We start from the raw sequence: 13,207 nt of genomic DNA, 5'->3' as shown, positions 1-13,207 counted from the left end.
TCAGTCCGAGAGGCAGCGAGGGCTGGGAGGAAGGTGCCCGTCCCCGCCATGGCCGCCCGCACCGTGCCCCACGCCTACCCCATGAGCTGCGAGTACGAGTTCGCCAACCCCAGCAAGATCTACGACCAGAACTTTGGGGAAGGTAAGGAAGGAGCTGGGATCCCCCCCTGCCCTGCACCTTTCTCCCCTCTGCTGCAGGAGGGCTGGTGGAGTTCCCTCTGGGGAGCTCGAGCTCCAGAGCAGGTAGCTGGGGCCGAGGAATTTTGAGTGGAGGAACACAGATCAAATCAGGGGGGAAAGCCAGGGAATATCCAGGGTCGGTCTCTTCATGTCCACTTCTCCATCCATGCCCACTCTTGCCCATCCCGTCCCTCCCTCGTGCCACCCATGCTCTGGCATTCATGCACATGCTGTGAAAACATGGAGCAAAAAACGCTCAGGGGAGGGGGGGGGGAAGCTTTTCCAGCCGGGGGGATGTGGAGAAAAGCTGAGCTGGGGCGTTCAGCACAAAGCTGGGCAGTGGCTGGCGGAGGGGAAGGAATGTGGGCAGCAGCAGAACCATTCAGCACCAGCACAACAGCGTGAAAAGGCAAAAAGCTCCAAGGAAAGCCCCCTGGACAATGGCACACAAAAGGCCTTTAGTTCCTCAGGGCGGTTTCTTCACCGTCAGCAATTTCCATGCCCATCCCTGCTGTGGGCTCTGCGCTGCACAGCTCCCAGCGCACCCAGCAGGCCCTCCCCGTGCACCCAACATGTGAAGCTGGATGCCAGCCCTGGGCTTGCCGGCAGCCCTGGGCAGCCTGGTGGCAGGCAGTGGCTGGCAGGGATGCGGCTCTGGGTGTGTTTTAGGGGCACAAAGGTGGGAACTGCGGCAGACTCCACCCCTGGTGTGGTGATGTGGCGAAGCCAAGGTGTTTTCCAGGTCCCAAACTCCTCCTGTCACCCTCCCCTGTCTGTTGCTCCAACCCCATTCCCTGGAAACTCCTCACTGAGTCTCCTTTTCAGGTGTGTCCCCATCCGAGATTTTAGCCCCTGCCCTGTACCACGGCTACTACATCCGGCCCCGGATCAACAAGCAGCTGGAGAGGGGCACCTCGGAGATCTGCCTGAACGAGCACAAGTTCCAGGTGTTCCTGGACGTCTGCCAGTTCCTGCCCGACGAGCTCAGCGTCCGCACCGTGGACAACCTGCTGGAGGTGGTGGGGCAGCACCCGCAGAAGGCCGACCGCCACGGCTTCATCTCCAGGGAGTTCACCAGGACCTACATCCTGCCCCTGGACGTGGACCCCTTGCTGGTGAGGGCCACCTTGTCCCACGATGGCATCCTGAGCATTGTGGCTCCCCGGACAGGCAAGGAGGTGAAGGCCAGAGTCAACGAGGTGAAGATAACCCAGCAGGAGCAGCCAGAGGGGAAAGAACAACAGTCTGAGGAAGGAAAAGAGAAGGAAAAATCCTAAAGGCCCCAGATGTGGGAAGGTGGGGGGGACAGGGATGGGGAATCCGCAATGCCAGACCCCTACTTCTCACCATCAGTGTTTAGCAAGGCCCTGAGGCAGCCACACTTGTGCTTCTCAAGGCTGATGGCTGGAAAAAAAAAAGGACTTGGAACTGGAAAGAAGAGTGGGACTGAAGTGTGAGTGTGAGTGACTGTAATGCAAGTTTTCTCCTGGGTTGGGTCACCATGCAGGGCGCTCTGCTCTCACCCAGGGTCACTCCTACCCCAGAATGTGAGGCTGTGTCTCAGAGGACTGTGCTCTAGCCCAAAAGGGCACTGGGAAGAGGGAAAAGGGGATCCCAGTGCCTGTTTTCTGAGCTGGTGGCTGAGTTTCGTGGCTGTGGAAGGTGGGTGTTGGGCTGTAAAAGTGCCTGCAGCAATCAGGAGGAGAGAGGAATAAATCTGCCTCTGCTCTTCTCTTGTTTGCCTTGGATTCGTGTTGCTCCTGTGCAGCAGGAAGGAAGGACAGTGCCCAGCTGGGAGTCCACGCTGGGAGTCCACGCTGAGCTCACCTGTGGCACCAGTGGGGTCATGGAGGGACTGTGGCCACCTCTGTGCCCCACCCCCCAGCCCAGCTGCTGTTTTTAGGGAGCCCACAGGCAAGTGGCCTCAAGGACAAAAAGGGATGGAGTGATGAGCCCTTGGAGGGTCCCTGAGCATCTCCAGACCTGCAGCTGGAATGAGCCCAAATAAATGAGTGCCAAGCCACAGCCTGTACCTGCTCAGCCCTTCAGTTACGGGACATCCCACACACACAGACCTTTGTGAAGGGACTGAACCCCAAAATACTGAGGGGAAAGGCTCTGCTCAGACTCCAATTGCCTTGCTGGTGTCCCAGCCCTCTCTGTGAAGTCAGAGAGGGGCTGAATTTGGCTCCTTTTGCAGACACTGTGATGCTACGTGAGCAATGTCCCCGTGGTCTCATGATGGGGACAGGGATTGTGTGTGCTGCCGGCACTGGCAGCTGCTGCCCCGGCGGCCCCAGGGCTCAGCAGGTGACAGTTGCCACCCTTGTGTCACCAGGGCCAAGGCAGGCACACAAAATGCTGTGTCAGAGGCTAAATTTGGGGGAGTTTGGTGTGCAGCTCTCCCACAGAGGGGAGAGGCTGTTCCAAAATCCTCAGGGATGTGACTTCCCTCTCTCCTGTGGCTCTGCCTCCACCCCACTCTGCCTCCAGGAACACCTGGGGCCAGGAATGCCCCATGCAGGAGCCTGTCCAGCACATCCCTTTGGGATCTGGAACACGGATACGAGGCTGGGTTTTGTCCCCTGCCAGGCAAAGTGGGATCCACACCAGAGCACAGCACTGCCCAGCTATTTCCAGCTATTTTCTGCTTCCCAGGGCGCTGCCAGCACTGAGGATCAGTCAGATGAGGAGCAGCCCTGCCTGCCAGGCTCAGGAGGCAGAGGGAGGGTGGCTGAGCCTCCCCACCCCAGCGCAGAGCAGGTACCCCCAGTGTCTGAACTCCTGCCCTGACTCCTGCGGTAGAACCAGGTTTAACTGTCAAAATAAAAATCAGCTTTATAACAGGCACTCTCTAAGTCATTAATAACAATTCCAGACATAATTCTGGGCCAGCGACTTTCAGTCACCTGCATCCCGTTCACCCAACACCCGCCCAGACCCCAGATCTCAGGAGGCTTGTGTTCCTGAGCCCTGTGGTGAGGGCAGAGCCCCGTGGCTGTGTGTGGGCTCAGGCACGGCCATAATTTCCTCAGTGCCCCCTCATAAAAGGCTTCCTCAGGCTCACTCACACTTCGTGGCAGCAGCTGTAAAAGGCTTCTCTTTGTCCCTGCTCCAGCAAGAAATGCTGATGGTCCCCTTGCTCCCTGCAGGTTTCCTGTCATTGGGATAAACTCCTTCTCTGGGTTGGGGATGGGGGATGGCAACACGTGAGCCTGGAGCTGGGCAAGGAGAGCACACACACGGCACACATGGCACGGGCTGGGACATCAGATGCCATCTGTCCCCGCTCAGCAGCTCGCTGAAGCACTGGGGGCTGCAAACAGCACATGGCCAGGGCTGGGGCTGCACTGAGAGAGGATTCTGAGACAAAAGGAGTGCCCAAAACAGTTCAGAGCTGTCTCTCTCTTCTTCATTTTTGATGGCAGCTCGGTGTGTGTCTGTGCCACACCTGTCCCGGTGCCTGAGGGACCTTGACACTCTTGCCATAGAGATGCCCAGCATCAGCAGTGACTGCACAATTCTGTGCCCTCCCCAGCTCTCCCTGACCCTGTTTTTGCTCTCCCCTGAGCTCATTCTCCCCTGCTGGGCACTGGTGCTGTGCCGGTGTCCCAGCTCTGTCGGCTGGCAGTGCCCGGGGGCGGGCAGGGCTGTCCCTCGGCTGTCCCCGCAGCCTGGCAGGCTGTGCAGGGCAGGATCGCCGGGAGCCGTGCCTGCTCTCATCCCGCAGACACAGCCTGGGGAGGGAATGCGGAGTGGCAGCCAAGCGCTCCCCGGCCCTGCCAATGTTTTTGATGCTTTTCTGTTTCTCTGGTGGAGCTCGAAGCAGCAGCTCCAGTATTTGTGAAAGAGGCTGATGGGAACAGGCTCCCAGCCTTTTCTTTTTTCTCCTTCCCCACAAAGCAACAAAGCCCAAGTTATCCCAGAAATCAAAACAGGCACTGGTTCTTTAAAACAACAGCGTCTGTGGCAAGCCCAGAGACACAGTCTGCAGCTTCCCAAGCAGGGACAGGCTCCTGGCAACACCTGGGCTTTGCAGGACCCTGAGGACATGGGACCAGCACTGAATCCCAGCTGCCTGCATAAACCTAATCCTAAATTCTGTGCCGCTTCTCCAGCCCCAAGCTGAGGGGCAGTGTCAGAGCAAGGCTCAGGCTCTGCAGGTCACGGTGCAGCCCACCCAGGAGTCAGCTGTGACCCTTCCAAAGCAGAATCCTTCTCCCCCAGCCACTCCTGGACACATCCAAGCTTTGCTCTGCCCTTGGGCAGGTGATAAATGGTGCTGTGAACCTGGCTGAGAGCTTGGGCACACCTGGAGTGGGGGACAAGGGCCAGCTCCTGTCACAGAAAGGTGAATTAAAACTCACCCCCTTGTGAGGACACCCCTCGAGGGGTCAGACCTGCACAGATCTGGGGCTGACTGCTGAGCCAACGCCGTGGGGCAGAGTTTCTGCTCAAGAATGACATTAAAATGAAATGATATCTTTCAGGAGTATCTGTTCTCTTAGACCTGCCTGGGATTAGGCCCCAGGAATTACCTAACCATTAGCTCCAGGGCTCTGGTCACTCAGGCCAGACAGTCTGAAGGGCTCTCACCAGGGGCAGAGAGGTGAAATGCACATCCCTGTTCCTGTCTGACCGCTGAGGCTGAGCCTGAGAGCTGTCCTGCAGCTCCTTAAGGATGTGAGGGCCCTCCTGCGACCCTGCCACTCTCAAAGGCACAGAACTGAACACTTTTATCCAGGTAGCTTTAAAAAAGTGGATTTCCACTGTCCCCGAGGCTGTGGGTCAGCAGCAGCAGAGCTGAGCTGAGAGCTCCAAGGAACCCGCTCATTCCCAGGTGATGCCACACGTGCCACACGTTTTCCTGGCACCCCGCTCGAGGTGCGAGGATGGGCGGCGGGGACAGCGCTGCGAGCTCCCACCCTGCGGGCTCTCCTCTCGCTTCAAGTCCCTCCTCCGTCCCGTTTTGCATCACCGCTGGCACCAGCGGGACGGCGCCGGGGGGACAGCGGGACAGCGGGGGGACGGCCGCTGTTAGGAGTGACAAAACAGAGTTTTAGCCGCGGGGTGACGCCCGGGGGCACGGCGGGACCTTGGCCTGTCCCCCCCGGAGCAGGAGGCGCGGCGGCCCCGGGACATCCCCGGTAGATGGCACACGGGGCCAGCGCGGCGCAGAAACCCGACACTGCCTGACACTCCCTTGGAGCAGCCGAACCAGGAAATACAAGCTCTGCCTGCCCAGAAAACGCTCCGGCTCCATGGGGGAAGGAGGACATGGGCAACCTGTGCAGCTGCGGCCGCCCGTGGTGAGTTCGGCGGGTGCGGGACAGCGGGGGCCGGGCGCGGCTTTCGGGAGGAATTTGGAAGCTTTGCCCTTGTGCCGGGGCTGCCGGGGCTGCCAGCCCTGCAGCCGGCCCGGAGGGAGCGGTGAGCAGGGGCAGGGCCGTGCAGGTGACCGGGACAGGACAGGAGCGGCACAAAGGGGGGTTTTTGTCACATCTCAGCCCAGACGGGAGTGGCAGCTTGGGGTCCTGCGGCCACCCAGCAGCTGGGAAGGATCTGGAGAAAATCCCTGTCCTCATGCCGGTGCTCCCCGGCCAGGTAGACACCATAAGGTGTCCCTTTGAGAGGTCCCTGGGGCAGGGCTGGGGTTCAGCCACCCCATCCTGCCCTCAGCCGTTCCAGCCCCTCTCCCTGCCTGCGTGTGTCTGGGATTTATTTATGCCCGGGAAGCCCTGGCCACGTTGTTGAGATGCTGTGGCTCTTTCTCCCTGGGAGGGAAGGTGACGCTTTAATCCCTCCTGGCTCCTGCTGGGCCCTGAACCTCCTGCTCGCAGAGAAAGGGCATCGCTCGGTGCCAAGTGGGAATATTTTCAGCTCTGGGCGTGCTGCGAGGGGAAGAGCCATGAATATCAGATGAAGCTCCGAGGACGTTCTCTCTCCGTCGCTGCGTTTGTTCAAAGTATGAGAAATTCATCCTGGACTTTGAATAATTCCAAGAGGCACAGCATCACCTAGTGGAGGAAGGCTCAGGAGTTGAGGACACCGAGGTTCTTCCAAGCCCTGAGGCCTGAGGAGTTTGGGATTTAGGAATAGGAGTTGAAGGTGGGAGGTAGAAAGCTGGTTGCCCACCAAAACTCCCATTTTTTATTTCCTCTGCCCTGTGGCAGGGGGTAAATGAGGCACCCAGGGCATCAGCAGGCAAGGGCTCAGTCAGGGGCTGCCTGGGGCACCGTCTGAGCTCTTTAAAGAAGAGCTGTCACAGCAAATTTATTCCCAGAGGGAAGTTATTGATGAAGGAATTGTGCCCTCGGGTCTGGGCGCCTCTGCCCTGTGCAAGGCAGGCCCCAGGCTCTCACCATTAAAGTGGCACCAAAATGTGCACAGGCAGGGAAAGCTGCCCCAATCCGGGCCCCAGGACTGTGTGGGGCAGGAATCAGGATGGCCTTGGCACGGGGAGAGGGGAGGCAGCAGTGCAGGAGCAGGGCCATGGGTGCTGCCATGGAGAGTTCTGTCAGGCTGGGAGTTACAACACCCGCTTTGGAGAGGAGGGGAGAGGCTTCCCTGCTCCCATTTCCCGTGCCACACGTGTCCCCATTCCCGGGGAGATGCCTGGCTGTGATTATCCTGCAGACCGGAATAGCTGCAGCCCACACACTGCCTGCAGTGTTCCCTGCACAAAGGGAGGCAGCCGGGGAGCAGCCTGGAATGCCAGCCCAGCCGCCTGCCTGCCAGCACGGAGGGGAGGGACCCTGCTGGTTCTGCCCCAAAAGGTGCTGGTTTGGTGAAATCCTCCACGTCTGAGTGCTGGGAGGAAGGGAAGTGCTCTGGCACACAAGGCTTGGCGAGGAGGAGACGCTGCAGCCAGGGGAGGAGGAGGCTGGGAGAGCCAAGGGAGAGCCCCACAAAGACGGAGTGGGGCTGCTGTGAGTTAAACCCCGAATTCCTGGGGAGAACCGCCAAATTTTGCCTGTGAAGGGCGGGAGGTGCCCCTGTGGCAGCGCTGGAGCCGTGGCCACCCTGCCTTGCCCCAAGCTGCCCAGGCCTGGTTAATCATTACTGGCCATTCCGGAGCTCTCTGCCTACGTTCATGGGGATTTTTGTTTTCCCATTGGAGTGCCAGGGCAGTGCTGCACACCCTGTGCTGTCCCCTGCCCGCTGGAGCTGTCTGGGAGAGCTGGCACGGGCACAGCCCTGCCTGGGGCACTGCTCTGTCCCCGGCTGTGGCAGGGCTGGCTGGCAAAGGCACACCCTGCGGTACACACAGCATTCCCTGGAGCCCAAATGGGGAGCCTGGAGCCCCGACCAAAGCACTGCCTGCCCACTTTCAGCTGCTGAGCAGAGACACAGCCCCCTGGGAGCCTCTCAGCTGCACCCTCTGGTCCGTGTCTGTGCAGGAGGGGCCACACAAGGGCTGGCACCTGCTGCCCGACCCTCTGAGCGTGACATTTCCTTTGTGCATCTGTCCCAGAATGGGACACAGCTCCCCCCTGCCAGTGCCAGCCTGCAGGAGCTCAGCTCCAAGCTCTGTTGTTACAGCTGGGACGCATTTGGCTCCTGTCCTCTCTTGGCACAGCTCTGTGGTCACACAGGTACAGCTGAGATGAGGGTTTGGCTTGGCTCATAGTGAGGGCAAAGCTTGTTTGGTTTGGTTCTGTTCTAAGTGGAAAAGTGAGAACAGGAAAACTGTGTGAAACCTTCAGTCAGACAGCTGCTCCCTGGGCAAGGGGGCCGAAGCACAGGCAGTGGGGATGGCAGAGCAGCTGACCCCAAAAGAAGGGGTTTGTGCCAGCTGGGACTGTGCCCTGCACCTCAGACCTGAGCTGTGGAAATGAAGCTGCAAAGCTCCAGTGAGAAGTGTTCTCATCCCTTGGGATGCTTCTGGGACCGGAGGGCAGGCAGGGAGAGCTGGGGTGGCTGTGGGGTGTGGTGGGTGTGTCACAGGAGGAGGAAACACATCCCCACACGTTCCCTTTGGACGTTTGCCCTGCAGGAGTCCCTCGGGCTCTGGTGTGGCTCTTTGCTGAGCCTCTCCTGGGCCTGTCTCATTCCGTGGTACCCAGGTGTGGTTTGGGTTGGAGTTTTGGGAGGACAGAGATGGGAATTGTCAGGGCTGATGTGTCTCTCTGATTTCAGGAGGTGTCCTTCGCCTTTCAAAAGGAAGAAAGAAAAGCAAGGTAAGGATCTGTGAGAGTGCTTTGGAGGTGGAGTGACAGAGCCCCTGGGGAGGTGACATCAGTGCCTCTGGAGGGGATCCTTGAGGCTGAGAGGTCTTTAAAACAACAAAGTCCCACCTCAAACACACCCAGGTGCTCTCCAGCAGAGCAGGAGCTGCATCCAATTGTAGGAGCTGCAAACATCAGTCTGACAACGCTCCCAGAATAAAGTCATTCCTTGAACTGTGTCCTGTGGCCTTTGGACCACGCTGAGCAAAACATGTTTGCCAGGCAGCAGAGGAAATAACAAAGTTAAAACTGGATCTGACTCCTCCGAGGGCCTGACAAGAAGCTCTCTGTGCTGTCTGTGGGTTCTGCCAAGAACTCTGTGGTCCACAGCATGCTGGCATCCTGGGAAACCTTATTTTTCCCAAAGAAACAAGCCCAGGCTTTCTTCTTGGAGGCATCAGGGCAGCATTAGGGCTGAGGGAGTCAGATGAGCTGGAAATCTGATTTGTGCCCAGTGGGGAGAGCCCATGGGCCAACACAGCATTGCTGCATCCCAAGGTGGAGCAATGAACTGTTGGAAGCCGATCTCCTGGTGTTTCTTTTGCAGGAGCTAATGTGAGGCATGAGACTCAACAGCAGCAGCCTGGCAGGAAGGTAAACAACTTTCCAGAGGGGTTTTTCCTACATGTGTGTTGAGAAGACAGAGCTGCCCTAAGCTACGTGGGCTGGGAGGACACAGGGCAGGATTCAGAGCCAGGAATCCTCTCCTCCTGTGTAGCCTCTAAAGTGGGCACAGTGTCCATGGCTTGTTCCACATTTTTTTGCCCCCTGAAGTGCAGTGGGAGAAGCCCGAGGTGTCAGAGGGGGTTGGTGCTGGGGGCAGTGTGGGGTCTGACGGGGCAGCCCAGGGAGCTGAGTTCCCAGAGCTTTCTCCCCACAAAGGTCCCCACGTATGAAGATGTCCCAGATGTCCCCATCTACGCCATGGTGAGCAAGCCCAAGGGGGTGCAGCAGGATGACAGCATCCACTACGCCGACATCCAGGTGTTCTCCAAGGTGCGGGAGCGCTCCGCGGCCGAGGTGAAGAACCTGCAGCTGCAGAACGCCACGGAATACGCCACCCTCAACTTCCCCAGGGCCAGGCTGAAGTACGACAGCAAAAATGGGACCTTGGTGTAAAGGACTCGATGGGCTCCTCCTCCTCCTTCAGCAGGAAAAGGAATTCACAGCTGTAGATCCAAGAAAACCTCATGGATGCGCCTGAGAGTTGCGAGAGGCTGTGTCTCCCACCACAGCCACTCTCACTGAGGAGTTTCCCATCTGATCCTGCTGGCAAAAAAACACCTTCTCCCCTCGGGAGAGCTGCCCCTGGAGCTGGCAGCCCAGCTCCTGCCTGCACTGCGAGGTGGCAGAGCTGCTGCTGGGCTGGCGAAGGCTCAGGGCTGCAGGGAGAAAAGCCCCTGCTGTGGCACGGCTCCAGCCGAGTGCTGGGTTTGGGAACGTGGCACACGGAATCCAGGACTCAAGGGAGGTTTTGGCACGGGGTTTCGTGTCAGTGTTCAAGTCCTGAGGGTGCAGAGTGGCGTGTGGGCGGTGCTGTGAGGAGAGGAGACCTTTAGCAGGATGTGCTGCACTGTCTCCTTCCAACAGCTGCCCCTGCAGGTGCAGCCAGGCCCTGTGTGCATCCCCTTGCCCCAAATCAGTGTTCTACAGCCGTGCACAGCACCTGGCAGCCAGAAATGCAGAATTATGAGGCAGACAGAACAATTCCTACCACTGATGGGCTGTTCAGAGGTGCATCCTCACCCCTCCATGCAAACAAGTGAGGAGCAAGCTCCTGGCTCTGACTGGAGTTGAAACAAGGCAAATTGGCAATTCGGCTGCAAATCACTGCTTATGTTTAGGGCAGTTCTCATCTGTCTGCATGCCTGGGATACTGGGAATGAATCCTGGGCAGCTTTGGACAGGACTTTGGACTTTGCCTCCACTTCTTTCTCATTTTGTGCTGTCAGCCCTGGTTACAAACCCCAGTGACACAGAGCACGCACCATGTGGGGTTATCAGAGCCACACAGAGCACACACCACAGGAGTTATCAGAGCCACACACCACGTGGGGTTATCAGATCTGCCTCTGAGAACCTGTTTCTGGATTTCAGATAGTGTCAATAATTCAGTGTAGCAATGGTCCAAATGGCTCCTGCCACTGGGCAGTGCTGGCAGGGGACCAGGGCTCCCCAAGCACCATCTTCAGGCACTAAACCAAGGCCTGGCACATTCTGTTCCTCCATCGGAGCAGATTGTGGGGCAGCCCCGGTTATTGGCAGCGTTTAGAAATGGTTCCTTTCATAAACACAGAGAACCTTGCACGTTATAACTCAGGGGGATGTGAAAAGCACGAAGGAGTTCCTGCTCGTGGGGAAAAACAAAACTGCTCCGGGCTGTGTTTGCCACGGTGGAAGTGTTTGAGGACCAATCTTCCAGTTTTTCTATGTGTTTTAACGAGTGCCACAGCCCCTGGAATGGTTTTTATCTCCCATTCCCTGAGGAGCTCCGGCTTCCACTTCACCCACGGGGCTGCTCCTGGCAGTGCAGCTCATCCTAGAGCCAACTCCGTGCTCCCATTCCGGTGGCTTTTTCCTGTTTTCCAGGCTTCCCGTGGGGAATTGTGGAAGCCATGTGTTCTGCAAGAGGGATTTTCCTAAGGACTCGGTTTTGCACTGAATATTAAAATCTCCTGTGCTCCCCGCGGTTGTCACGCGTGCCAAACGAGCGTTGCTGTATCATTAAAGATGCAATATTTAGTTTTAAGTGATAAATCCGCACTTTGGGCGAGGCTTTGCGGGGCTGGGGGGACACACAGGGTCCCGCTCCCGGCGCGGCGATGCGGGGCTGGGCAAAGGCTTCCCCAGGCTGGCTCCGATCCCCATCCCCATCCCGATCCCGATCCCGATCCCGGGGAGGAGCCAGCGCCGTCCCGCCCCATCCCGCCCCCGTTCCCGTGGCAACCGGAGACGCGCACCGGGAGCAGGTAGGGCCGGGGGTGCGGGTCCCGGTACCCACCGCATCCCACTTCACCCTTCCCATCCCATCCCACTCCTCCCCTCTCTCTGGGGTCCCCATTTCTCCCCGTGCCACCCCATCCCCAGCCTCTCCTCACCCCCCAGCACTGCCCTGCTCCTGTTCCTGTGCCTGTTCCCCACGTTCCAGCCCCACAGCCCATCCCAGCCCTGCTCCTGGGGATCCCCGTGCTCCAGACCCCATCCCACCCCCTTTCCAGAGGCACCTGGGGCCACACAGCCCCTCTGAGGGCTCAGGTCCCTGGTGGATTTGCTTTTCCCCTCAGGTTTCAGGAGTGCTGGGACCTTCCCTTGGCACTGAGCTGTGACATCCAGCATGGGGACTCTGATGGACACGGTGCCCTGTCACCCCCCACAGCCTCCTGCGGCCTCTGTGAGTTCCCAGCAGCCTTTTTTGTGTCCTTTCTGTCTCTTTTGGGTGCTTCATGAGGACTTTGAGGTCGGTGACACTGCAGGAGTGGCTTTAAGCAGCTCTGTGGGTTATTGCTGCAGTCACGGCCCTACAAACCCCATAGGTGAATTCCTGATCCAGCCTCGCTTGTTTTTATGTCCCCAGCCACACTTTTAGAGACCAAAACTGTGCAAGGACAAGGGTTGGGTCGTGCTAGAAGTGGCCAGGAGATGGCAATGCCACCAGCCGAAGTGCCACCACCCTGTGGGCTGGGCTCGGGCCACTCACCCCAGGAGCAGCTGCTGGGGGCATCCTTTGGGTATCATTGCCCCGATGGGTTTGGAATCACTGGGGAGATGATTCCTTTGGGAAAGTTCAGGGGGAATTCTGAAGCAGCATTCCTGTGAGTGAGAGGCTTCTGGCAAAAGTGACATGGAAAGGCACCTATTGTGTAAAAGTGACAGAAAAACACAATTCCTGCCACGAGCAGCTGGAAATTTCAGAGTGAAACACAAAGGGAGAAGTAGAATTTAATTTTGAAAAGTTATTTTCAGCCCACACACCCACCCCAGACCCATTTGTGTCCCCACAATGCACAGAAGAATGGCTCAGCACATCCAGCCTGGTCTCTATTCCCTGGCATTCAGGCAGAGATAAGAAACCCCCTGCAGAAGCAAATCTTTGATGGGAAAATCTCTGAGCAGGCCTGTACCCGAGCCTGGCAGGGAAAAGGAGAACATTTTGAACTTTTTGCCTTTGCTGTGCTGGTGTTGGGGTGGGTGGGGGCTCTGCAAGAGGGAGATGGGATGAAAGGGAGCCCCTGGACGCCAGACTTCAGTCCCAGCTCCTCTTGGTTGACCCAAAAATCTCAGCATCCTTCCATGTTATGTTACAAATCCTCTGTGAATGTGGGTTTACTGTGTAAAAACCAGGTGATAAATATATATAATGTAATCAATAAAAATATATGTAACAAACTATTAGTCAAGAAGAGCATTTTAAAGTCCACAGTGAGAGCTCAGACTGTGCTTTGTTGGTTTTTCCTTTAAAATTAGGTCACTTTCTGTCTCATGGGGAAACCACTTAGCTTTTCCACAAAATTTTATTGGAATTGCACAGGCATAAGCTACTCAATTGCATCTTAAAAATGGGGTTAAATATTTATTTAATGGCATTTTGAAGCTCAAAAGTAAACGGGATCAAGGCTCCAACCCCCCAGCATCTCCAGCTTACAAGGCTTTGTGCAAAGCCTCGCTGTAATCTGTTGTTTTGCTTAACAGATGTGGTATTAGAATCGATGAAAACATAAAAATCTCAACTCCCACGGAATTATGAAAAGCAGGGAGAGCAAACAGGAGTAATTTAAAACTGGAGGCGAGGGAACTGCCTC

At 57.3% G+C, this 13,207-nt stretch overlaps 2 protein-coding genes across 2 annotated transcripts; both read left to right on the top strand.

Moving 5' to 3' along the window:
* On the top strand, window positions 1-1,580 carry HSPB2 (heat shock protein family B (small) member 2). Its single transcript, XM_068994749.1, has 2 exons — window positions 1-142; window positions 1,006-1,580. The coding sequence occupies exons 1-2, from the start codon at window positions 49-51 to the stop codon at window positions 1,455-1,457; spliced, it is 546 nt and encodes a 181-aa protein (XP_068850850.1). The 5' UTR covers window positions 1-48; the 3' UTR covers window positions 1,458-1,580.
* A 3,593-nt stretch (window positions 1,581-5,173) lies between these two features.
* On the top strand, window positions 5,174-11,157 carry C24H11orf52 (chromosome 24 C11orf52 homolog). The gene is made up of 4 exons (XM_068994760.1): window positions 5,174-5,489; window positions 8,320-8,360; window positions 8,956-9,002; window positions 9,291-11,157. Exons 1-4 carry the CDS (start codon window positions 5,458-5,460, stop codon window positions 9,525-9,527), a joined length of 357 nt encoding a protein of 118 aa, XP_068850861.1. The 5' UTR covers window positions 5,174-5,457; the 3' UTR covers window positions 9,528-11,157.
* Window positions 11,158-13,207: the final 2,050 nt, after the last annotated feature.

This window comes from Aphelocoma coerulescens, chromosome 24, assembly GCF_041296385.1.
Source record: "Aphelocoma coerulescens isolate FSJ_1873_10779 chromosome 24, UR_Acoe_1.0, whole genome shotgun sequence".
NCBI lineage: Eukaryota > Metazoa > Chordata > Aves > Passeriformes > Corvidae > Aphelocoma > Aphelocoma coerulescens.
This window is presented reverse-complemented; position numbering and strand designations above follow the sequence as displayed.

Excerpts from the sequence above, each read along its gene's own strand:
- HSPB2 (XM_068994749.1), top strand. The coding sequence starts at position 49 with ATGGCCGCCCGCACCGTGCCCCACGCCTACCCCATGAGCTGCGAGTAC. Across the intron at positions 143-1,005 it reads CGACCAGAACTTTGGGGAAG|GTGTGTCCCCATCCGAGATT; the intron begins GTAAGGAAGGAG and ends TCTCCTTTTCAG.
- C24H11orf52 (XM_068994760.1), top strand. The coding sequence starts at position 5,458 with ATGGGCAACCTGTGCAGCTGCGGCCGCCCGTG. Across the intron at positions 5,490-8,319 it reads TGCAGCTGCGGCCGCCCGTG|GAGGTGTCCTTCGCCTTTCA; the intron begins GTGAGTTCGGCG and ends CTCTGATTTCAG. Across the intron at positions 8,361-8,955 it reads AAGGAAGAAAGAAAAGCAAG|GAGCTAATGTGAGGCATGAG; the intron begins GTAAGGATCTGT and ends TTTCTTTTGCAG.